The sequence below is a fragment of the Micropterus salmoides genome, unplaced genomic scaffold, assembly GCF_014851395.1.
Source record: "Micropterus salmoides isolate LMB-PRFRI ecotype aquatic unplaced genomic scaffold, ASM1485139v1 Ms_hic_scaffold_9, whole genome shotgun sequence".
Classification (NCBI taxonomy): Eukaryota; Metazoa; Chordata; class Actinopteri; order Centrarchiformes; family Centrarchidae; genus Micropterus; species Micropterus salmoides.
The window spans coordinates 14,819,260-14,844,834 of NW_024044681.1; the positions used below are offsets into that span (position 1 = coordinate 14,819,260).

Genomic DNA, 25,575 nt, shown 5'->3' on the forward strand with positions numbered 1-25,575 from the left:
GGACGTCAAGGTTTTTCTCCTTCCCCTCCTGAACCACTTTGACATCCAAACGCTGTTTTCACTTTAAAATACAGAAAACAACATCCAATAAGCGGCAATAAAGCTGCAAAAAAACTGCGGTTTTTTTAATGTGTTACTGTCCTGAAATTGAGCCACAATCCAGTTTCAGTGCTTACAAAACATCACATCACTACTGATGAATAATATACAAACGAAAAGCCTTTTGAATAATTCAAACAGTCAGAAAGGGTACACAGAATTGCCAGATTTGTTAATGCAAACAGCTCCACAAATCAAGTTTATTTCCTTGGCAACACGTCATTTTATTGTGAGGAAAAGTAAAAACATCTTTCATCTGAGGATCCCATCATAAGGACTAAAGGTTGGTATGTTGTTTGCTCCCAAAAAACAACATTAAAGAAAATATGTATTATACCTAAAACACATGTTGCAGATTGCTCATTGTAGAATTTTGATGTCTCATGACAGTGTGAATCAACACACAACCAGATATTTTGGTTTTAATGTTCTGTAGGTATAAAATCATTGGAAACTCAAGTGAAGCACAGAGGACACGGAGGGGGAGAAAGGAAAAAAACAAAGACAAAACAATACACTAAGTTTACATAACTGAAAGGAACATTTTTAAAAATATAGACTAAAATATTATGCAACCACTTTGATGAAACTGTAGGGATGAGAGGGACACTCCTCCAGCGAGCCTTGCTTCCTCCTCTACAACACTTTGTAGCGGCCTTTGCTCGTTGGCTGGTAGGAATTTTGCTGGAATGAAAAAAAACGGGCAGGACAATGAGCGACATATTTCATAAATATTTGCAGAACAACAAACCTATCATGTTTCATGTTTGTAGTGTGTCTTAATTCGGAAACTTCCATTAGTACCGTTACATGAGCTACACTATGTACTCCAGGTACTTATTTGCGTAATTCAGGAATTTCGATAGGGTAGTGTTGTCTCAAATCAAAACACTGCCGTTGTGCACTAACCGGAAATGATGGCAAGATTCGACAGATTCTTCTTCTTCTTAATGGTGAATTATAAAACGCAGGATCACTGTCACCATCATTTGACCGTGATTGGCGCCCAACAAAATATCTGCTGGCTTGTTTGCTCACTTTACTTTTATTAAAAAAATAATAAGAATTAACATTTTAATTTTACAGTTGCAACCGCTTCAGGTTCCTGTGCTGCCATTTTCACATTTGAAAATACGTTGGCGGTCCCTCCCCTTCGCTACGTAGTCAATATGGCGACCCTTGGGGGTGAGAGTTGTCCTGTGTTCCACTCAACTTTTTGATCCTTATGAGTACACCATCCGGGTAATCATAGTGCCTTGCCATACTTCTCAGTATGCACTCAAAATGGTCAGTGTATGTATGGAGGGGCACGAATTGAGACACACTACTAGTACCATACAAAATCTGAAACAGGCTCCTAATTTAGCCTGATATGAGCACGATATCCACTACTGGTAATTGATTTCAAAAGGCAGAAGATACTTACTAATCTGATGAGCTCTTCCTTGATTAGTCGTGTAATCTCTGTTTTGGCTTTCTGTACAGCCAGTTCATTTGCACCTAGAAAACAAACCCAACATTAATATACAGTATATCAAGTTGATCAAATACAAGACAACAGGACACTCCAGTAGATGTAAATTCAGAGATGTGCTGTAGTTAAAAGGCAGGAGTTGCATTATTAAAGAGTAAAAATTCTTTAGAATTTAATCTGAAAAACAATTTCCCTGAAACATACTTTCAATAGCGAGGTAGATCTTGCGTTCCCCCTCCTTGGGCTCTTTGCCTGGAGGAAAATAGGTTCCTCTGATGGTGATGGCGGCTTCAGAGTATTCACCAATTCTCTGCAGTGCTTCTTTAGATGTCACCTTCCACCTGGCCGTCTGGGAAACAACAGAATGAAGAACATTTTATGAGACTTGTATCTTGATTCTTTCTTTATTTGAACTTCCCCCGGCAAAGGAAATACCAAAACAAAGATCAAAAACAAAAACAGGAATGTGCTGAAATGTTTAGTGCACTGTGTGCTGCTGACCTGAGGGAAGTCGTTGATCTCCAGCTCCTCTTCGTATCTCTTGATGGTCTCGGCCTGTTCAGCCGCCTGCCGCTCCTCCTCCAGCTTCTCCACAGGGGTGTAGTTCAGCTTGGCATTAATCTTCTCAGCCAGTTGCTCTGCGATGGTCTTGGCTGACACCGAAGGTGTCATGATGGTGCCGCCCCTAAGGATGGCATTGGTGGCCTGCTGCATTACATCCTGAACATGAAGGGAAAAAAGGGTTTGACTTTAGTATTACTTTATTTTGGCTCACATCAAGGAGGGAACATATTCTGCACATCATTCAGATTTTAGTGTGTTTTTTTTTTTAAATCACCACCCAGGCAGGTGGCTACTCATTTTGAGTCTAAATGCTGGTGTTAAACTTACAAAAACTTTCAACTTTCTGACTGATAACTGCATTTGAAGTCATTAATTACAAAGTACATTATGTGATCATTTACAGACATGATATTTAGAGATAAAAATCCCTTTCTGTCTTCTCTGTCATTTCCCATCTTGCAGTGAACACAGTCACACCTGCGCACATATTCCATCTCTGTTTGACGTACCTGAGCCTCAGCGCCCAGGTTCTTCTGAGCATTAATCTTGAGCGCCAGCCTCTTGGCCATCTCCAGTTTCTGGATGTTTCCAGCAGACGTGGGTCCGAGGCCTGGCAGCCCTCCAGGGACGGTTGCTGTGGTGGAAACTCCTCCCGCAGCACCGGTGGCCGCTCCGGGAGCAGACAGATCCTTCACCCTCTTCTTGGAGTTGAACATGCTCTCAATTTGCTCCTCAATCTGAGGAGTGGGAAAAGTAGGAGAAATGATTAAGATGGGATGGAATGGTGAGATAAAAATTAGTATTATTTTGTAATTGTAACTGGGAGGCCAGCACATGTAAGTTACTAAGAAGTTAATACATCTTTATTAAGACAGGCCTCAAAACAGGTGAGTGCTGCATTTTGTTCTAGGAACATGTTGCTGATTTAATGAACTCACGTCCAGGGCTCCGTCCTCATCATCAGAGTCCTGCAGTCCAAGGGCAGCTTTCTGCAGCTTCTTTCTCTCATTGGCCAATGCATGTTCTGTCTCGTCAAACTTGAAGCCTTTTCCTGAGAAGCCGCTGCTGCTCTTAATGATCTTACCCTCCTGCAAACATGGAGGAAGGGAGCAAAAGAGGGACAGAGGACATAAGATCTATTTGTCACATAAACCATTTTTACAGCAGTCCAAGAATGCCTTTTTAATGAGTTTCTACCAAGGTTATAATTGTTAGTGAAGACGAATGAAATAACAAAATCTAGAATAACCTTGGTTTCTACATTACCTAATTAGGTCTTCTTGCTAATTGAGACATCACAGATTAGATTAAATGTAGCTTTAATGCACACTCTTAACTCAAATGCCCCTTTCCTTCATCTTACCGCTTTCTGTTGGTCTTTGAAGGACGCCCAAAGCTGCTCCAGTTCAAGCGGGACAGGAGAGCCGGACAGCTCCAAGGCTTTGATGATATCACCAGCATAGCGAACCTGATCCTCTGTGATGAAGGTGTAGGCATAGCCCTGGAACAAGGAACAAGATGTAGAGACGTGTGAAGATAGAAACTTCCATGACTTCCAAGCCATTTACAGAGCCTGATATTTTAAATATAAGAACAGAAAACCCACTAAACCCAAAATTCAGTTTTAAGTAACTGACCTTGTTGCCTGCTCGGCCTGTGCGTCCAGCTCTGTGGACGTAGTCCTCGTAGTGGTTGGGACAGTTGTAGTTGACCACCAGAATCAGCTGCTTGACATCTAGGCCTCTGGCTGCCACGGAGGTGGCCACCATCAGACGACATGCTCCATTCTTAAAGTCGTTGATGATGCTGTCTCTGTCGTACTGGTCGATTCCTAAGAGGATGACAGGAAAGGAATGTATGAAGGACCAAATTTTAGACATATCCGGGGCAGAAAGCCGACAACAGATGCTATTCAAAATGGGTTATGGGAAGGTGGGAATCAGAGCCTCTGATATTGAATATAGTTATTTCCTGTATAGTCTACATACTTGGATCATAATTATAAAATCAGTTGCAAAATGTCATACTTGATTATAGTTCATCTTATGTTCCTGTTAGCAGAGCAGAAAATCAGAAAGTGCTCTCCAAAAGATTTGGTCAGTACAGGTAATAAGATGCCACATACCCCTATCAAAAACAGAAATCATTTTAACCAGGTCATTCTAAAGTATTTACCCTGAGATTAATACATTTACATGTATGTTGAATATACCGTCACAAATGTTGAATTCTGGATTACTATAGTTAAGTTATCACCAAGCTGTAATCAGTGCATCCCAAATGTTAACCCTTACCTCCGTGCAGTGACATGCAGGGGTACGAGGCTTTCATCAGGTCTTTCAGCAGTGAGTCTGCATGCTCTTGCTTGTCCACAAAGATGATGACCGAGCCCTTCTCCTGGTAGTGACCCAGAATCTCCAGCAGCTTCAGGAACTTCTTGTCCTCTTCAATAACTAGCTACAGAAACAAATGCAAAAAATAAAAAAGGAGAGGGAGACTGTGAGAGACGAGGGATCTGGACTGGGTTACAATAAGAAAGAGATGAAACATAGATGATTTACCACATGTTGCTCCACATCAGAGCAGACGACACTGCGGCCTCCCACCTGGACCTCAATGGGCTTGGCGAGGATCCTACGAGCCAGCGCCTCCATGGCTCTAGGGAAGGTGGCCGAAAACATGACCGTCTGTCGATCTGGACGCACGTTGTCCACAATACGCATCACCTGGAAGACAAACCAGACAGCACCTGGAGGTTAGTGAATTTTGTCTACTCATTCTCATTTTTTACCTTACTGTCTTTGAAACTGACACTGTTATAACACAGTTTCAATATAAAATGAAATACTTCCAATTTCTTATCTAGTTAGTAACTGTGTGAGATAACTCTTAACTCTTAAGTAAGCAGAAACCTGCCAAATATGGAAAATTGACAACAGCCCCATAAAACAGAGCAAACATGAGTAACTGTGTACATGCTAATGTATAAATCTGGGTGACACCCACCTGTGGCTCGAAACCCATGTCAAACATCCTGTCAGCTTCATCCAACACCACATATGTAACTCTGCGCAGGTTGGTGACTCGACCTACAAACCAAGGGAGAGGAGCATGAGGAAAACGGTTAACTTCCAAATAATTCTGTCCTGCCTTTAAACTAAAATTAAACAATCAAACACAGAACCTTTTTCTGGTTTCTGGGACTACACATTACTTAACAACAAAACAAGTCATCCTAACATCAGCACACTCTTCAGAGAACTAGTTTCAAGTGGCCAGAGTTTATTTGATTTCCATTTTTAAATGTTTTGGGTTGTCTCTGGTCTTGCGTACCATCTCATGGGCATGAGGGACCTGAAAAAGTCAGAAAACAGCCTCAAGATACAATACAAGAGATGGAGCCCCATCAAGCATTATCTGACCAAGCGCCTCACCTACAAGGGAAACATATTACAGATTACCTCGCATGTGTGGAAACAAAAAACCCTTCTATTATAATAACTGCTCATAAAAGATTTACATCATACACAACATAATAATAAATGGTCAGCAAATATAATTCAATATTTCTAACATATAAAATTCCAGTATGTCTTTATATTTCTATGCAAATACTCAGTACTGGACAAATAACTGGAAAAACTCTCCCTGTGCTTTAAATACAAGATGCAAGTGTGTGCCTTTTATATCTTCTAGGCATAATTTATATACGAGACTATATTTACTAAAACAACACTGCAAAACCGTTGAGCATTCAGGCTACTCTTTTTTAATACAAACACAATTACAGATCCGGATACATCCATGTTACAATACACTTATCAAACATTTTGATCGTCTCTTGCTTGGGAGTTTGAAGAACCACGGAGGCAGCACCAGGTCCACCTACCTGTACTTGCCCTGATCTTCAGGAAACACACCATTGTCTTGTAGATATGACTGATCCCAAAAGGTGCTCAAATAATGTCAACAGTTTAGTAAGTGGTACTGACTTAGTTCATTATGCACTTTATCATTTTGTAATATTATTCCATGCAAGGTAATTAACAAAAGGCTCACAAGGCATCAAAGATGCTTATTTGCATATTACCAGAATAAAGAAGTGAGAGGGTCAAGGTGTATGAACTCACCGCTGTTGGCCCCCAACATGTCAATCATTCTTCCCGGGGTGCACACGATGATCTCTGCTCCTCTTTTCAGCTCAGCAATCTGGAAACCGCCAACATCAATGGATAATGTTAATGCATTGTTCAAAGTTCAACTGTAAAAGAAACAGCGGCGCTTATTTATTTTGCAGACTGTGTTGGAGTATTCCATATTCTACATTTACTCTTACCAAGCGAGAGGTGCAACCAGTTGTTATTTTCATCAGATCAATCAGTTGGAGAATTTTTTAATGAAGGGATTAATTGTTCCATTTAAAAAAAGTACACCACCAATTTAGCATTGCTCATACTATCCCTTTTTTAGGTGACAGCCAAATAATAATCTAAGCGATTTAAAGAACTATACTCAATGAAAGGAGAGATGTATTTGTATTATTGTGTGGTATTTAACTCTACATTGCTTCTGTGTTGGATGGACTGTAATTGAAATAGCCCTTGGAGGGAAAATAAAATCAACAGGCAACATTAGTATGTGTGTTTACCTGTTCGCTGATACCCGTGCCTCCATAAACACACACTACACGGAGTCCCAGCTGTTTAGAGAACTTCTTACACTCCTTGGTGATCTGCAGAGCCAACTCTCTGGTCGGAGTCATGATTACAGCTGTGGCGGCGGAGGAAAACAGGATGAGAATACAGATTCCATTTCCTATGTTTTACTATTTTGAGCACTCCAGTTTTCACACTAGGTATAGAAACATTAACTGAGGTAAAACTGAAGATCAGAAATGCTATGGAAGCATAACAGCCTGCGGTTTATTGTCCCACAGTGAAAATGGATCCAGTTTTAGTCTTCCTTTGTCCTATATTTGGGCCCTGAACCAAGTCTTTGAAATGCACAGGAGTAGGACATCACTCCACTTCCACATTCTTACTTTCTGTCTTAAACCACTTCAGTTATTCCTTTTTGTTCTTATTTGAATATTTAATAGACATTAGAGTAAAGCCTAAACAAAGAATAAAACAATCTATTTCTTACAGATCGGCCCCTCAGACTCCTCCAGGGGCCTCTGGTCCATGATGTGTCGGAACATGGGCAGCAGGAAGGCTATGGTTTTCCCGCTGCCGGTCTTGGCGATCCCGATGAGGTCTCGGCCTGACATGATGGCAGGGATGGCCTGGGCCTGGATGGGGGTGGGCTTCTCGTAGCCATGCCTGGGTACATTTGGGAGAAGAAAGAAATTAATACAAATACATGTTGGTCAAGTACAATCTGAATATGATTGTTGGCTGTTTTAGATACATTTCAGGGGCATCCTAACTAGGATATGAGTGGTTATATGTCTTAAAATGAATTAATTTCAAAATTAGAAAATGGGAGCTGCTCTCTGCACATGAACCTAAATAAGCACTTGAGCTATTTACACACAAGCTATCTTTTCATGAAATGAATAATCTTTTTCATTTTCTATTGGCAGGATTGTTGCTACATTTCTATATTGCCCTCAAAATTTGCCTAATCCATCACACCAGCAGTTACCATCAGTCACTCACTTCTTCATAGAACTGAGGATCTTCATAGACACCCCACACTGCACCCACGTCTTGATGGGTTTGGGACAGCCCTTCCCTTTAACGATAATGCCTTCCAGTTCCAGCCTGTACGCAGTCACATCTGTATTGATTTTTAAAAAAATTAGATGTTATATGGTAGCTAAGGTTTACAAAGACAGATATTCTGATTACTACAAGGCAGTAATACAAGTTACTAAAATTAAATATGTGTGCTAAAGATACACAGCACTGTATTTTCTAGAACTGCTAGAAAGAAGTGTATTTTGCACCTAATGATTAATACTATTCCTTACTAATACTGACAGATATAGTGTTTATTTTAAGGTTGACAAAAAACATGTCAACATAAAACATCCATTTAATAAATGTATTGACCTAAAATCTGGATAAACAACACTTTCTTTGGGTTTATCTTAATATCTGATCGAAGAGTTAGTAAACAAGCATAAGAATGTGATTAAGCATTTATCTTAAAATTAAATAAAACTTTTAATACTTGACATTTTTACTGCCATGGCCTCTCTCGATACTCAATCACATTTCGGTCAGAAAGGTTGAGGTTCCACACACAGCCCAAACACTTAACCAATATCAGCCTGGTAAACTGGGAGGCGTCTCATTGTAAGCCCTGACATGGATGTATACATCCAAAATAGGTAGGTATGTGATATATGGCAGTTTTTGTTTTCAAAGTCTCAGCAGTGATAAGAGCTAATCGTCACTGAAATCTCCCTTCCATTTACTGACCTTCTGGACTCATTCTGGCGAGCTCAGGGACCTCCACGTAGAAGTTTTTGCGGTAAGGCTCGTACTGGATTTTCCCATGGTCAACAGGCTCTAGGACCTTTCTCTGTTTGGTCTGGAAGCCTGTCAGAGCTGTCTGCAGATCCACTTCCTCCTCCTCTGAAGAGTACTGTCGAACAAATAGATTACATTTGGGATAGTTAGCTGTGTGTACCATCAGGGGTAACATGATGATATTGTCAAACTTTTTGTCCGACGAGAGTCTAAATCAGGATCTGTATTTCATTCATGAAACACCAGGAAAACTGAAATATTTTTTGATGGGTACACAATTTAAATCTGAGAGAAGAGTAAGTAAAAAGAAGAGCACTTCCGTACATTAAAAAAAGCCGTACATATTGAAGGTGAACATGTGACCTTCACAAACAAAACAGGGATGAGGCTTTAAAACTCACTTCCATAGCATCCTGGTCATTCTCCATCAGCTCACCCTTCTTCTTGTGAGTGTGAATTCCCTTCTTGGTTTGAACAACTGTGACCACTTTGGTTACGGTCATTGATCCTTTCTATTGAAGATGAAAAAACTTTGATTAGCATTTGACAAAACAGAAGAAGAAAGCACCCACAAAGATGACATGTGAGCACTGCCAAAAGGTGCCCTCAAGGAAGGCCCTGAACCCCTGACTGCTCCACAGGCACTGTGCAGTGGCTGCCCACGGCTCCTAATTAGGATAGGTTAAATGGAGATATCAAATTTCGCATGCATTGTGCTGTGTTTAATTGTATGTGACCAATAAAGTTGGTTTACATTTACTTTATGTACTGCAACACTAGTAGAAAATCTGACATTGATAAATGACATTGGACAATAAAAAAAGCATTTTTAACAGCCAATGCTAAACATCAGAAGACTTGGCTCCAGCTGAAGTGAAGCAGAATCTACCTCTCGTGCTCACCTTATCATTTCCTCTCATGGCTCCCATGTTGAACTTCTTCACCTCCTGTTTCACCTCCTCCATGTAGGCGTCAAGGGGATCCACGTCATCCTCTTCTACCTGCTGCTCCATAGGAGTCTCCTTCTCCTCCTCCTCTTTTTTCTCCTCCTTTATCTCCTTCTCGTTCTGCTCCCCCTTTTCTTCCCCGTCTTCATCATCGTCTCCCTCCAAAGGAGCTGAAACATCCTCGTCATCGTCTGAAATGAAGAGTCAATTATAAAGCTCTGAAGCGCTAAAGCTAAGATTTGTACCTGTCAAGTGATCGGATTGCTGATAAAAGTATAAATAATCAGTGAAAACTTGACTTGAATGGAATGATTACTTATTAAATTATAAAAAAATTAAACTTACTTATCAAGTACAAATACCTAACTGATTGCAGTTTCACAATGCAAACAATGCTTTTACTATTTAAAATAAGCAAAGAATACATAGTAAAATTCTATACTTTACTAAAAGTAAATGATGGTAAAACATCACATCAACTTGTGATGGAGTATAATAATGGTTAATTGACAATTAAATTCCTGGAGACGGGGATATTTTGTGACATTTTTAGTTAAGAGAATTTGTGAGTTAGATACCAAGATTTCTCCACAATAAAACAACTGGTTTTATTGGTGGCTGGTAGCTTCTTTATTGTGATAACTCAGGGAGGTTTTAAATGAAAGTGTTGCTGGTTATTTGTAATAGTGCTTCCTCACCATCGTCATCCTCCAAGCTCCACTTCTTGCCCTGTTTCATCTCCTCCAGTTCCTTCTTGAGCTCTCCGATGTTTTCGATTGCCTTCTTCCTCTGCTCTTCCCTCCACTTCTCCACACGTTCCTTCCTCTTCCTCATCTCCTCCTCCAGCTTGTTCTGGTCAAAGTCTTGCTGCATGGACACAAAGGAAACATAAACAGTCCCCTTTCCTGACCTATACTATATGGTGATCAATTATAGATGAGCAAGAACCGAATATGTGGAACATAAACACAACACTTACATCCTCAACCTTCTCATCCTCTTTCTCCTCTTTAATCTTTTTCTTTTCAGATAAAGGATCAATTATGTCTTTCTCCTTGCTCCTTGACCTGCATGGAAGATCACAATGAGGAAAATAAGAAAAACAGTAGCATGTTATTCTTATGAGTTAATTGAACGGTACCGAGAACATTGTAGTGCTTGAAAGAATCAGCAAACCAGGTCCAAAGCCACCTCCCCGACACCTTATCACCGTCAGAACTAGGGGAGCTCTGTCCAACAATTTACCATTTCTAATGATGGTGACTATTTAAGATCACAAACCTACTTTTTAGATTTAGATTTTAAGGCCTGCAAGACCTCTGACAGAAACCCGACCAATCATAATCATTTGCCAGCATGTTATCTAGCAGATCACTTTTGTTTAGTACAGAAGAGCAAACTACCTGTTTCTGCTGCCTTTGTTAACTGTACAGAAAGTATCTGGTCCTACTATGCAAAGCTGTTTTGACATACAAGAACCTCTGTACTGCTAAAATACGAAAGATACACCATAAAGATGCATTTGTTTACACATTATACTTGATGATTCCAGGGGTTTTGGTTACCAGAGCCGTAAATTATGTTTTGAGATGTTTGGTTTTATTTTTAAGAAGCCTCACTTTTCATCTGGTCTCTTGCTCTTGCTGGGGCTACCGGATCGGGACCTCCGAGCTCGGGTCCTGCTGCCAGACCTCCTCCTCTCTCTGCTTCTGGACCTTCTCCTTTCTCTGCTCCTTGAGCGCCTGGACAGCAAAGGCAAACACGTCATATACCACTTTCACTTCTCAGGACAATTTCACACATGGTCCATTTCATTATCTCAAGTGATCTCAAACAGCGATTGAAACCATGGGTTTTGGAGCATATACAAACCCAGATCCTCCTCAAAATACACTGCAGTTGTTTTATTGAGATTTGTTATTAGGTTAAACCGGTTTGCCCATCGTAAACACAACACAGACCCAATACTCTTTGTTTTGCCTTTACAATTTTAACTGGAACAAGACATGCATCTAAAAGTAAACCTCATGATAGCAGCTGAAAATGATCATGTTAATATTATGTCAAATGTTCAACAAACACCTTAAATCTAGTTCTGATGGTGCTGCAGCAAGAGGATTCTCTCCATCTCTCTTCTTCTGTCTTTTCATAGATATACCTTTACTATAAGGCTGCAAATGCAAACAGACCTGAATCCACTTGCAGCTGGTTTACTTATCAATGCCACTGTATAGTTCCTTAAAGTATAAACAGGTGTACTCTTCTCTTCAACACAATAATATTGAAAACCCACCTGGGTCGTTTTCTGTCTCTGGACCGGGACCTGCGGCGGTCCCGGCTCCGTGATCGCTCCCTCCTGTTCCGGTCTCGGTCGTCTTTCTTGGAGCGTTTGTCCGGGGATCGACTCTTAGATCGGCTCCCTGACCGTCCCCGAGACGCAGACCGTTTTCTGTAGTGTCTGAGGACCAAGCCGTGTAATGCACATGTTAGCTGGCAGTTAGCTAACTGTCGATGGAAAGCATTAACACTAAATTTACAAAACGTTTTAATTCATATCCCACGGCTGTATGAGATTATCTACAACTGACTAATTATCATTAACAACAGGATGTCGCAGCTAGCATGCTAATCGAAATTAGCCATCGAAATGAGTACAGCCGCAGTCACAAGAGTTAGTCACAAAAGATTCAACCGAAGATAAAAACACCAAATTGACCTGATCATTCTGGCATACCTCGACTCACGTCCCATCGCTATTCCACGGAGTTATGTCTTATAAACCACAAAAGTCGAATTACTTCACAGATAACGACGACTCTTGTGCGGTGAACGTTTGTTTGTGACTTTGAACCTGCGCGTAATAAAACTGCGACCGTTCAAGTCACAAACTCGCAACGTGAGCAGCACAGTGCGCCACCCCGCGGTGGGAGGTCAGAAGGTCGGCCACAAAGGTGTACTGAAGAGAGGGACACCGAAGAGAGACACATCAGAAACACAGACCTCTTTAGGATCTTGCAGATGTTGGCAGAATTGGAACAATTTTCATATAAGACGTATACAGTTTATACAGTATATATATTCTTTTTATTTATAAGTACCAATGTTTTTATTCTATCAAATATCAGAGGAATATGTTGTACTTGTTCACTCTGCTACATTTATAATGATGTTTAAAACATTTTGGAGAATTAATAGGGGAAGACAACTTTATCTATTTGGTCATATTTATATACCAACTTAATAATTAATCTTAACTTGTGATTGGGTATTGGGTTAATTTGTATTGTTTTCTTTTGTTTAATGTAGGGCTCGGGCTGATTTTTGTGCTCAAATGTAAGTTAAAGAAACCAGATGGTTAATTGTAGTTTTAAAAATTTATTTATGGTGAGAACATGACACATGATGCCAGACAGTGGATCTCTTAACAAATCTGAAGAAGAATGTGCAAAACAATTATGATAAAGTATTTCAACAAATGAGTAAAATTAAGTAAAATCTGTGTCAGTCCTTTTTAATAATAATTATCTTATTAGTAAAATGAAGCACCAATTGTGATTCAAATTAATTAAATCAAACATTTATTGAACATTTGTTATGTTGTTGATGAAAATTGTATCATGAAAATTATTATGTTTATATACGGTTGTATACTGCTTTTAACAGCTGTAAACCCTACTATTCCCAGAGCTAAAAGTTAAAAGAAACACTCCTGTCTTCCTGTAAATATGGCTGGGCAATACAGTATTATCAAAATTAATATCATGACGTTAAAGAGGAATGACACGTAAAATGTCCGAAAAATTACATACTGTATATTTCATTGGCCTGCATTTCATCAGACAAAACCCTTCAACAATGATAATACTGAATTATTACTCAGCCGCACCTCTAAAACCTCTTCTAACTGGAATATTATTTGATAATGAATTGGAATTTAGTTAAATTGTTCTTCATTTGTTAATAGTAGTTAAAACATCAACTCAAGCTTGCATGTAAACTATCACAGGAAAGCAGGTTTTCAGCAATGTTTGTTAATGTCCACTGCCCCTATTACGAAACCCAATAAATAAAATAAATGAAGAAAGTCAAAACAGAGTACATCACACAAGTAGTATTTATTTGGTATGAATTGTCTGGTTATTCATTCCTGTGTATGTTTTTAAGCAGAAACTGTTTATACAATGTCAACACTAAATAAAGATACTGTAAGAGCCATTAAAAACAGTTATTCTGTAAACCTTATCAAAAACAATCATGTAGGTCAGACAAGTCATAGGATAAATCACACCAATTCATTTACATAAAAATAAAATATTCACACTAATAAATTAATTTGGATGACATTTGAAGTATGGAGAGAGGACATAACAGCACAGAAGTAGAGTATATATATTAAGTAAGTATGAATGAGGCATGGACAAAGCAAAGCAAGACACGTCACCAGAATTACTCAGCACAAATAAGCGTACAAACTGCCACTGCCTCACATTAATGTGCAGTGACAGTGCTTTCCAGCAAATCCTAAAACATTCCCACCAACCACACTTCTCATTATGTACATACACTGTGATGAAGTTTACTGCGTTTTTTTAAGCTCATAGCCGTGCAAAATTATATACTCCACGTTCAAGGACTAAATGCTTCTTCTTCTGCCTTCACAACTTATAAGAAGGAAGAACAATTGTTCATTGTTCTTATGGACACTGGATGACAGATCACAACAGAAAATATCATTTAAAAGCATGTGAGGAAATCTGCCACAACACAAGCACATAAACTGCCTCACGGTTATATTTTACGGTTTAGAGACTTAATTTAAAGCTAGAGAAACTCAGCTTTACACTTAGTGGTCCTGCCAGCAAATTTGAGTAAAATGCGGCGTCCCTTCCTGGACTGCGCTGAATCTACAGTCATCGTCATTATTTTAAGAGACACTGCATCAATTAATATTTTCATATTTAATTCAAAAACAACTTCTAAAGTTTCTTAACTACTCAAACTACATTTTTAATCTCTTACTAACCGAAAGCTGGAGGGGCATGTGTGTATTTTTAAAGTTAGTAGCCAGCACTCTGGATCACACAGCTGTTTCTCCTACAGTTAGATCATCATGAAGATGCAGCCATGATGGTCAGTGTGAAACTGTGGCTCTACTTTTCTGGCTAGCTGATGTATACATGGCAGAGAAGTGGGCCAGATTTGAAAGAAAAAGGTCAGATCTCTAAGATTAATTCATCAAGTCACTGACTGCTTGAGGTGCAGATGTTGCAACAAATCAGCCAAGGTGATGATATTTATGAATGAAAAGGAAACCACCTGCTTGTCAATCCTACTGATACTCTGTCTTCAGTTTTCTGCTTTCTGTCATTGACCGTCAATCATAACGAGTCAAGAACCCCAATGAACATTTTCACTCCAAAGTCATTTCAGTTAATTCATGTGCTGAGCAAGTGTTTGCCTTTATCCAGCAGGCTATCAGAGTCATGTGAAGTTTAGATTGAGGTTTTGAATGGCATGAACTGTAATTACACTGACCCACACTGAATACACTGAAATGTAAATATACTGTATATACTGACCCCAACCCTGCCTGACGCACTGCAGGGCTGACTAATCTGACAAACATATATTCAGAGGGGTGCGTACTAGTTCAGCTTCTCTACTCAGTCGTATTAGCTGATCCTGATGAGTAAGTTTGCTGACTTTGTGACTCATCTCTAACATGTGCCACTGTTGGTACATTTGAGCATTTAGCATTAACCAGTACTTGCTGCTTGTGGCCACAGTGGCTGCTGTTTAAGAAATATTAGATAATCTCCCTTTAGATTAATGATTCCAAGCAAACAATTTTAGTTTTAAAGAACTTAACAGCAGCTGAAAATTATTTTATTGTAGCCCTCTATTGGCTTAACGTTTCACCTTGTTGCAGTGATGTAGAAGTGCAACCCTCAGTATAATATGACATTTCTGCTGGGTGTGGTTACAGGTGCAGCACACTTTAAATGTTCAACCAGAGAGGGCAGCAAAACACTCCTTTTTTTATGTAACGCATAGTACTGGAAGACAGTTCTTTGCATTGAATATTTTGTGTGATTTGGCATACATATTATTAAAAATGTGATATGCATCAATATCAAGAATGTAAATAAATTATGTGATGTCAGTTTTCTGATGATGACCTGTACTGTTGTCCACTCTTGAATATGACAAATAAATATAACTTGGTACGATAAATGCATTACATTTAGTGCATTGTTCGCACAAGCAAACACATACTATCCTTGTTTCTCAGGTTCAGTCCAGAGCAAAAATGACGTAACAAACACTGCACTGTCTGGTCACATGTAGCTTAGCCTTATTGTAATCCTGAAGCGCTGAATTAATGAGCACTCATCCAGCTGAAGCTCGACACTGATCATAAGGCAGCGAGGATTTGCTTCCAGACGGTCAACAACAAACCCACGTCGGCCGATGTAAATGGCCTTGCTTTGTTTCTATGGGAGACAAAGGGAGGGGACAACAAGTAAGGGGAAGCAGGGTTACTGACATCCTCCGGGTCCATCAGGTAGTCTCTGAGCCAATGAGCAGCAGGATCTCGTGCGAGAGAATGAAGGTGAAGAAGTAAACGCAGAGGTCGGCAAAGACGTCACCCATTCTCCTGTAGGTGTCCATGGAGCGGTTGATGACCTCAGCGGGGATGCCAGACAGCAACAGGGCAGCGGTCAGCACAGTGGTCTGGGCCTTCTTCTCTACCTGGGGGAACAGGAGTATCATGCAAAGACGCTGTGATGCATGGCTGCCACTAATGATGGTTCTCTCATTATTGATTTGTCCCAAATGTTTTACAGTTAATCAACCAATTGTTATAAAAAATAAAAAATAAAATAGTAAAAAAAAAAAAATCTTCACATCTGAAAAGTTGGAGCCAGCGAATAAAACACATATTTTTGCTTGTTAAATGACTTGTCATTGTTTGATGTTTTGGCTTAGCTTAGCACAAAGACTGGAAGCAGGGCGGGAGCTATCCTGGCTCTGTCCAAAGTTAAAAAATACACCTACCAGCACCTCTAAAGCGCACTACTCCACACGTTATACCTCATTTGTAACAAATTCAAAAACAGCCATAAAAAATAACAAGTTGTGGTGTTACAGGGAGTTAGTGGAATTCCTGGACTATCTGTTGGTTGCCTGAGATCCTCACAGTGATGACAAGACACACATCCAGGTGCCTTGTGTATTTTGAATATTGTACAAAGGCAGACTGCAATTTCTCCATGCTTCTGGTCTTAATGCTAAGCTAAGCTAAGCTAATCACCGGCTGCTTCTAGCTTCATATTTGGCCACACAGAAACAATGACGCTATCAAAATTGTTGATGATTTCTCTGTCAATTAATTCTTTCATCCATACTATTTGCCTTTGAGATATACCTTTTATCGCAGCAAAATACTTTTTTGAAAAAAATGCCACTCAAATGTAAATACTTAAAAATTTCTATAATTAAAAACAACATTTTTAACTTTGCTGTGTGTGTGTGTCTATGTCACCCTTCAGGTTACATGAACTTTCAATAACATTCACTGTAGGTGTGGCCAGCAGTGACATGGCTACTAAGACTGGGCTGTCAGCTAAAGTACAGCACAAGGACGTCAGAGGAATAACAATGGTTCATGTCTACAGGAAACACAACTTTGGTCAAAACTGTGAACTGGCCAAGAATAAATAAAGAATAAAAAGTTTAACACATTGACAAACCATAATTATGACAAAACCTTACTTAACATTTTTCAAAATCATGTATGTCTCTGCTTTAAATGTCCCACTCCAAAGTGTGTCTTCACATCGATTAAAGCAGTTTTACTTCTTGGAAATATTGGCTAAAATATAGGAATCTGAACATAACAGTAGAGAAGGGATCATAAAATATTTAGTGCAAACTCACCTTTGGAAAGTATTTGGACAACCCCATATAGGCCAGTTCAAGGGTCAGAAATGGAGCAAATATTGACTAGAGTGAAACAATACGAGAGTCACATCACAATAATATCATGTTTCTGGTAGTCAGATGTACTATTATTAAATATGGGCTGATATGACAATCCTACAAAATGAATGCATGCAAAAAAAAACATGTAAAATGTCTTGACACGTTCATTTGTTTTGCCCTTTTCACACCTGAAAGGATCTCTTATTTTCATGTAATGACTAAAAATTATGATCTGTCTGTACTGTTAAGTTTGAGTAAGTGCACACAGATAATATGAAGACTGGAAGTGAAAACACGGTGCTGGTGTGTTTCTAAGGATTACACAAAGTTTACGACTAGCCTGTCGGTTAGCTAACCTGGTAGTAGAGGAGAATATAGACAAACCATAACTAAAAGCTTACTACTATGAGCCACAGAAGCAAAGGGGGCTTAAATATGTTTTATATGTAAGAATTTGTCATTCCACCAAAACCATTACCAACACTGTATCTGGGAATGGTCACTTGTCTTACTTGGATACTGCTAATTATCACCTACTTCACTAACCTTGTGAATGATCTATCAGATGCCAATGGATGATTTTAGTGTCTACATTCTCAGCACTTTAACATGTAAAATGCGCAACGGGCCAATCTCAGTTATTACAGCCACATAGGGTATACAGCGAGCAGACTCACCAGATACTTGCAGACAAAAACCCTAACAAAAATGGCGAGGAGGATGCTGCCGATGAGCCTGAAGATTCTGAAAGGATCAAACTCCTCAGGGTCAGACCCCCCGTCCTGGGCCGGCTTCTCATTGGCCAGCTGGCCCCGTAGTTTCATGGCATCGTCAAAACGGGACAGGTACTTCTGGAGGCCTCGGCGTGGGGAGCCGCTGAGGTCGTCTGATGCCCGCTCCCCCCTCGGTCTCTGTCGGACCCCTCCGATGTCATCTTCCAGAGAGACTCCGTGTGGCTCACTACAGCCTGGTAGGGGTGAGCCCCTCCTCTCGGGGGTGGCGGTGTGGGAGCGGCTGCCGAACCCCGAAGCCTCTGGCAGGAAGGGAGACGGTCTCGGGGAAGATGAGGATGACGACCACGGCTCTGTTCTGTCGAGATCGAGGTGGAAGCGGGGTTCTGTGGGACGCAGGGATGCTCCAGCTGTGGATGTAAGACAATATCAGTGACATCAGATTTAACTAGTGCTGAAATAATATGCATGATGATTTTATGCACTTGTTATTTATCTAAGAAAAAGACTAACATCTAGTTGAAGACGTCACATTGGGCTCTGAAAATGTTTCACTATTTTTTGACATTTTATAGACTAAACAATTAATCTTAAAAATATTCGACAAATTAATAACTGCAACCGTACGTTTGAAAACAGGTACAGAATGTTTTTCTTCTAGTTTAGAAACAACATGAACTGTACAGTCATGGTCAAAGGTTTTGAGAATGACACAAATATTCATTTTCACAAAGTCTGCTGCCTCAGTTTTTATGATGGCAATTTGCATATATTCCAGAATGTTATGAAGAGTGATCAGATAAACTGCAATTAATTGCAAAGTCCCTCCTTGCAATACAAATGAACTTAATCTCAAAAAACATATCCGGAGAAGAAAGGTGAGCGCTATATCCTGTGCATCCTGAGACCATTGATGTGAAGGGTTGCTTCAAGGTCAGCCAAGGGAGTGGACTCACTCACAATTTTGCCTAAGAACACAGCCATGAATAAAGAATGGTACCAAAACATCCTCCAACAGCAAATTCTCCCAACCATCTAAAAACAGTTTGGTGATGAACAATGCCTTTTCCAGCATGATGGAGCACATTGCCATAAGGCAAAAGTGACAACTTTGTGGCTAGGGAAACAAAACATCAAAATTTGGGTCCATGGCCAGGAAACTCCTCAGACCTTAATCCCATTGATAACTTGTGGTCAATCCTCATGAGGCAGGTGGACAAACAAAAACCTACAAATTCTGACAAACTCCAAGAATTGATTATGCAAGAATTGGCTGCCATCAGTTGGGATGTGACCCAGAAGTTAAATCGACAGTATGCCAGGGTGAACTGCAGAGTTCTTGAAAAAGAAGGGTCAACACTGCAAATATTGACTCTTTGCATAAACTTAAATTAATTGTCAATAAAAGCCTTTGACACTTATAAAATGCTTGTAATTATAGTTCAGTATACCATAGTAACATCTGACAAAAATATCTACAAACACGGAAACTGCAAACTTCGTGAAAACCAATACTTGTGTCATTTTCAAAACTTTGACCACGACTGTATAATGGCAAGCAAGTTACATAGGAAGCGTCTTTGTGACTGGCCCCGTGGACTAAAGAGGCTCTGCTGTATAGTGACATCATTTTAAATGTCAAAATCCTACCTCAGTCCAACTTGACAGAAAGGGTTGCCCAAAAATCTGATTCTGGCACACTGCCTTCCTCTGTACCAGCATGACACAACAGTTCAATGTAGGGCTAAAAGATTAATTGCATTTGCGATATTATCGCGATGTGATAAAGATTTTCTAATTGCAAAGGGCACGATTACACTCTGGTCACATGACACCCAAGAGTAAAGTAGTCTGCAGAGGAAGCATCAACTTCGCACTTTATTATGTAACTTGACTTGTTGTTGTACAATGGCCTTAAGCTTGACAGAAGCTAACATTACAGAAACCTTAGTGTCACAGAGGAAATGAAAGTAGCACCCGCCACCCGCGGGTAACTTGGTGGTGGTGGTGGGTGAAATCACCAGGCCATCCGCAGCTTTGACAGACAGGAAAATGCACAACAGAAAGACACGTGTAGTAAGGTAAGCGTATTGTGGCGATCGGCGCCTGCGTCACACACACACAGCCACCAGTCAGCTCAGGAAATACAGGTGCTGGTCATATAATTAGAATATCATCAAAAAGTTGATTTATTTCAGTAAGTCCATTCAAAAAGTGAAACTTGTATAATGTATACATTCATTCCACACAGACTGATATATTTCAAGTGTTCATTCCTTTTAATTTTGATGATTGTAACTGACAACTAATGAAAACCCCAAAATCAGTATCTCAGAAAATTAGAATATTGTGAAAAGGTTCAATATTGAAGACACCTGGTGCCACACTCTAATCAGCTAATTAACTCAAAACACCTGCAAAGGCCTTTAAATGGTCTCTCAGTCTAGTTCTGTAGGCTACACAATCATGGGGAAGACTTGACAGCTGTCCAAAAGTCGACCATTGACACCTTGCACAAGGAGGGCAAGACACAAAAGGTCATTGCTAAAGAGGCTGGCTGTTCACAGAGCTCTGTGTCCAAGCACATTAATAGAGAGGCGAAGGGAAGGAAAAGATGTGGTAGAAAAAAAGTGTACAAGCAATAACCGCACCCTGGAGAGGATTGTGAAACAAAACCCATTCAAAAATGTGGGGGAGATTCACAAAGAGTGGACTGCAGCTGGAGTCAGTGCTTCAAGAACCACCACGCACAGACGTATGCAAGACATGGGTTTCAGCTGTCGCATTCCTTGTGTCAAGCCACTCTTGAACAAGACACAGCGTCAGAAGCGTCTCGCCTGGGCTAAAGACAAAAAGGACTGGACTGCTGCCGAGTGGTCCAAATTTATGTTCTCTGATGAAAGGTCCCCGAGTCTGGAGGAAGAGGAGAGGCACAGAATCCACGTTGCTTGAAGTCCAGTGTAAAGTTTCCACAGTCAGTGATGGTTTGGGGTGCCATGTCATCTGCTGGTGTTGGTCCACTGTGTTTTCTGAAGTCCAAGGTCAACGCAGCCGTCTACCAGGAAGTTTTAGAGCACTTCATGCTTCCTGCTGTTGACCAACTTTATGAAGATGCAGATTTCATTTTCCAACAGGACTTGGCACCTGCCAAAGCTACCAGTACCCGGTTTAAGGACCATGGTATCCCTGTTCTTAATTGGCCAGGAAACTGGCCTGACCTTAACCCTATAGAAAATCTATGGGGTATTGTGAGGAGGAAGATGCGATACGCCAGACCCAACAATGCAGAAGAGCTGAAGGCCACTATCAGAGCAACCTGGGCTCTCATAACACCTGAGCAGTGCCACAGACTGATTGACTCCATGCCACGCCGCATTGCTGCAGTAATTCAGGCAAAAGGAGCCCCAACTAAGTATTGAGTGCTGGACATGCTCATACTTTTGATGTTCATACTTTTCAGTTGGCCAACATTTCTAAAAATCCTTTTTTTGTATTAGTCTTAAATAATATTCAAATTTTCTGAGATACTGAATTTGGAATTTCAGTAGTTCACAATTAAATGAAATACACATTTGAAATATATCAAGTCTGTGTGTAGTGAATGAATATCCAAGTTTCACTTTTTGAATGGAATTACTGAAATAAATCAACTTTTTGATGATATTCTAATTATATGACCAGCACCTGTATCTGTGAAACGGCGTTTCAAACCAAACTCAAAAGTCCGAAAGAGGCCCAGTCTGTCCCGAGTTACAGCCTGGTTACAGCCTGGTTACAGCCAGTGCGCTGCGGCATCGGAGGCTGCGGGGGAACTCGAGTAGTATGTAGCTGCAGTACCGGTGTCATGGAGGCTGCAGTTTCAGGACCGCAATCCTAGGACCGGAACTGCATTTCTAGGACCTTGATACTGCCAGCTAGCTAGCTATGTTACTCTTGACAGCCCCCCGAAGCCAATTATCCTTACCATAACATCACCGAGTGTGTGGCTAACCTAAGTTATATTAAGTTATAACGATATTTCTCATATTATTAAAATTTGATACTTCTTCTCCACCATTGCTCATAATAATAATTCGTGCAATTCATGAATCACCTAATTTCATCATAACACAGGCCTGACCCACAAGAAAGAACAGTGTATGTTCAATCTAATATTGTGTTGGTCATACCATACACTGATTTACTGCTTGTCCGTTTTGAATAATACAGAAGGTAAAGAGCTTAAATTAATCGTATTTTAAATAGCAATCGCAATATTGGTAAAAAAAAAAAAAAATCGCAATTAGATTATTTTCCAAAATTTTTCAGCTCTAGTAAACTTGTGGTATATGTCCATAACATGTCAGAAAGTTTCTTTCCGACACACTACATGCAATCAAGTTCTGCTCCTGGAAAATAAGCTTTTTTTTTAAGTATTGCCATTTAAGTTAGTTTGATAAGTTACAAGAAATTGCAGCGCAGTAATGCCAGAGATGAGAAGATAATTTAGTGGTTTTGAAACAGTGTCAGAGGTGCATTGTGCAAGTGTAAAATGTCTTAAAAAATAAGTTTAGGTGGTGTCATGGTGGGTCAGTGGTTAAAAGGCATTTGTACAAAGGAAACCAACAATTGCTATTATGTGGTAGAATAACAACTGTTGGTTTCCTTTGTTGCATATCATTCCCCTCTCTGCACTTATACTGTCACTATGAAATAAAACGAATAAACAAAAGCAACATTGGCCAATCCTTATCAAAGAGTGAGTGAGCTGTCAATTAACCACAGGAGATTCAAATCAGCAACAATAAATGAGTGCAGGGCCTTTAATCCTCAGATATGAACACTGACAACATTTAAGAAACTGGAGCTGCAACTTGCTGTTGCAAATTAGCTTTAAAAATTATGGTTTATCAACTATAAATTAAATTTTCTGTCCATGCCTAATCTATAAATCCAGCTGTTTCAGGTACAGCAGCGCCATCTTGTGTTAGAGTTTCATTGGGTAGATGCTGGTTTGAATCTCAGGCTGTGGCCACACATACTTCTGTTCATACATTTGTACTGAATATGAATACTGAAATGATGATACTGATGGTGGACAAAGGTCAATGTGCTGACTGTTCATACAACAGCAGCATATAAAGCAGGCGATCGTCACGAACAGCACTGTAGTGTAAACTGGTTAAATTATCACAGCATACCGTTGTTTTCAGACTCGTTTTTAGTGTAGCCCACGATTCTGTTCATCCTGTCCTCTGAATTCATGAGCAGTTTTCTCCTCCGGATCTCTGCTCGTCTCTGCGCCGCCGACAGAGCGGCTGTCTTCTCCTCGTTGGCCGCTTCGGACTCCATGTTGAAATAAATTAGCGTTAACTACAAAGTCTGTTAACAATAAATACAAAACAATAGCGATAGAAAAGCTTAATGGCGACAACACAAAAAGCCTCGGATCACTGAATTAAACGGTAAACATGACTGAGCGTTGTCTGAAGAAAGGGACGCACAAAGATGATGTCAGCGCCGAGCGCGACAAAGAAGCTGTGCGGGTATAGAGCCCTCAACGCTGACTTGCAGGGGAAAAGGGTGAAAATAAAATAGGGGTTCCCTCCTAGTGATTTGATATTGGGTGTCTAGGCTTGGCGAGGGACCACCCTAAAAAAAATGGCATTTGCCACATGTAAAATTATATTCATAAAAGAAGAACGTGTAGCCATAATTAGAGCTGCAACTAATGATTATTTTCATTTTGGTTTAATCTACAGATTACTTTCTGAAGTAATCAATCAATCATTTGGTTTGTATAATGTCAGAAAACAGCGCGAAATGCCCACCACAGTTTCCCACAGTCCTTGGTGACACCATCAGATGTCAAAAGCTCAAAACCCAAAGATATTCAGTTTACTATTACAGAAGACTGAGCAAACCAGAAAGTATACATTTGAGAAATTGGAACCAGCCATTTGCCATTTCTTGCTTTAAAAAAGGACTCAAACAATGTTCTTTTAATTTTATCCTTTTGAAACACAAGATTAGAGAAAAGTCCGAAAAACACACATTTTGTGTAGAGTTTTGCATTTTGCTTTCCTGCCCCAGTAATTATCTCTTGACCCCTTAGATTCATCTTGCGACCCCTTGTGAGGGTCATGTCACCCGGGGTCAGAAACTACTACTTTAAGGAAATTACATTTCCATAAGCACTGTGGTTCTGTTCGGATTAATAGAAAATGTACACAATCATAAAAACTGCAGTCATTTCATGCAGCAGAGAGCACAGTGATGGCTTTCTTCTGTCAAACTGCAGAAACTGGTTTTAAGCCTACAGCACAAAAAAAATAAGTCTGGTGCCAGTAGTTTGGCAGGTCCAGTCATACAATATCATATATATATTCATGCTGAGGTAGAAAACAGATGCCTGATCTAGATCTGACAAAGCCTGAATTAAAACACACCACACATTACACTCATTATACCTGAACTACTTAAGTTTAAACAGCAAAGAACTTTAAAATCAAACAGTGTCCTGATAAGGTTAGTAAATATCGTCTGTTACTGCCAATGCTCAGACTACCCTGCAGAGCAGTGGGGACGGGGACTTATCCTCAACAATCAGATTTATAAGAACATCCAGCTCTGTTTTGTACTAAAGTTTCTGTTTTAAAGCAAATGAGAGGCATTGTATACAATTAGAATTAAAACAACAGCATTACTTTGGATTCACTTCACCTAGAAGTAGAATTTATATTAAAGCAATGCAGCCAGTTTATTAAAGGTCACCTGAAAGTAAAGTTGACATTGTTCCAGTTTGATAGGACGCAACTTTATATAATCCTGCCCTTTGGATATAAAAACAGAATTCATAATAAATATGTTACTGGCCTTTAACAGTTACAAATAGCAACAATTTTGATCAAATATGTTTAACGTATGTATTTAATATTTATTTTCCAGGGTCCAGGTGTGTCACTTAAAGGTACAGTTAAACAATGATAAAATGTAAAACTATCATGGTCTTTAAAATTAACTTTGTGTTTTGCAGTAACTACAATTTCAAAATATGCACATGGTTGTGGCTGATGGGGCTGGGAAAATACTGATTGTTAAAAACTGTATCTATGGGGTTTTTTTTTCTCTACCTGGAACTGCTGTGGTTCACAATTTACCAGAGGTGGGACAAAGCAGTTGTTTTGCTAATGAAAAGTAAGTCTCAAGTCAAGTCCAAGTCCTAAACAAGTTATTGTGCAGCAACAGTTAATTTACCGAGATAATGAATGCTTTTAAAATATGTATTAATTTCAAATTAACTCAAGCAAAATGAT

At 39.8% G+C, this 25,575-nt stretch overlaps 2 protein-coding genes across 3 annotated transcripts; both read right to left on the reverse strand.

The window, feature by feature from the left end:
• Positions 1-259: 259 nt before the first annotated feature.
• On the reverse strand, positions 260-12,428 carry ddx46 (DEAD (Asp-Glu-Ala-Asp) box polypeptide 46). Of its 2 annotated transcripts, none has more exons than XM_038707816.1 (23): positions 12,298-12,428; positions 11,857-12,021; positions 11,183-11,305; positions 10,543-10,630; positions 10,262-10,430; positions 9,519-9,754; positions 9,018-9,128; positions 8,566-8,731; positions 7,798-7,918; positions 7,283-7,458; positions 6,786-6,907; positions 6,268-6,346; positions 5,144-5,226; positions 4,699-4,863; positions 4,432-4,594; positions 3,775-3,968; positions 3,501-3,638; positions 3,076-3,225; positions 2,647-2,874; positions 2,075-2,293; positions 1,778-1,922; positions 1,526-1,599; positions 260-783 (listed from the first exon to the last, which is right to left on the reverse strand). In XM_038707816.1, the coding sequence occupies exons 1-23, from the start codon at positions 12,312-12,314 to the stop codon at positions 736-738; spliced, it is 3,180 nt and encodes a 1,059-aa protein (XP_038563744.1). In that variant the 5' UTR covers positions 12,315-12,428; the 3' UTR covers positions 260-735. The 2 variants fall into 2 exon arrangements, with proteins under 2 accessions (XP_038563744.1, XP_038563743.1); XM_038707815.1 differs by having other exon boundaries at positions 12,280-12,418.
• Positions 12,429-13,659: 1,231 nt separating this feature from the next.
• On the reverse strand, positions 13,660-23,772 carry camlg (calcium modulating ligand). The gene is made up of 4 exons (XM_038707818.1): positions 23,461-23,772; positions 18,227-18,690; positions 17,505-17,570; positions 13,660-16,316 (listed from the first exon to the last, which is right to left on the reverse strand). The coding sequence occupies exons 1-4, from the start codon at positions 23,609-23,611 to the stop codon at positions 16,125-16,127; spliced, it is 873 nt and encodes a 290-aa protein (XP_038563746.1). The 5' UTR covers positions 23,612-23,772; the 3' UTR covers positions 13,660-16,124.
• Positions 23,773-25,575: the final 1,803 nt, after the last annotated feature.

Coding starts and splice junctions, on each gene's coding strand:
- ddx46 (XM_038707815.1), bottom strand. CDS start 12,314: ATGGGACGTGAGTCGAGGTATGCCAGAATGATCAG. Junction 8,732..9,017: donor ATGACCAGGATGCTATGGAA/GTGAGTTTTAAA, acceptor TTTGTTCGACAG/TACTCTTCAGAGGAGGAGGA. Junction 4,864..5,143: donor ACATGGGTTTCGAGCCACAG/GTGGGTGTCACC, acceptor TTTGTCTTCCAG/GTGATGCGTATTGTGGACAA.
- camlg (XM_038707818.1), bottom strand. CDS start 23,611: ATGGAGTCCGAAGCGGCCAACGAGGAGAAGACAGCCGCTCTGTCGGCG. Junction 18,691..23,460: donor AAACGAGTCTGAAAACAACG/GTATGCTGTGAT, acceptor TTACATCCACAG/CTGGAGCATCCCTGCGTCCC. Junction 16,317..17,504: donor TGTCCAAATACTTTCCAAAG/GTGAGTTTGCAC, acceptor CTGTTCCCCCAG/GTAGAGAAGAAGGCCCAGAC.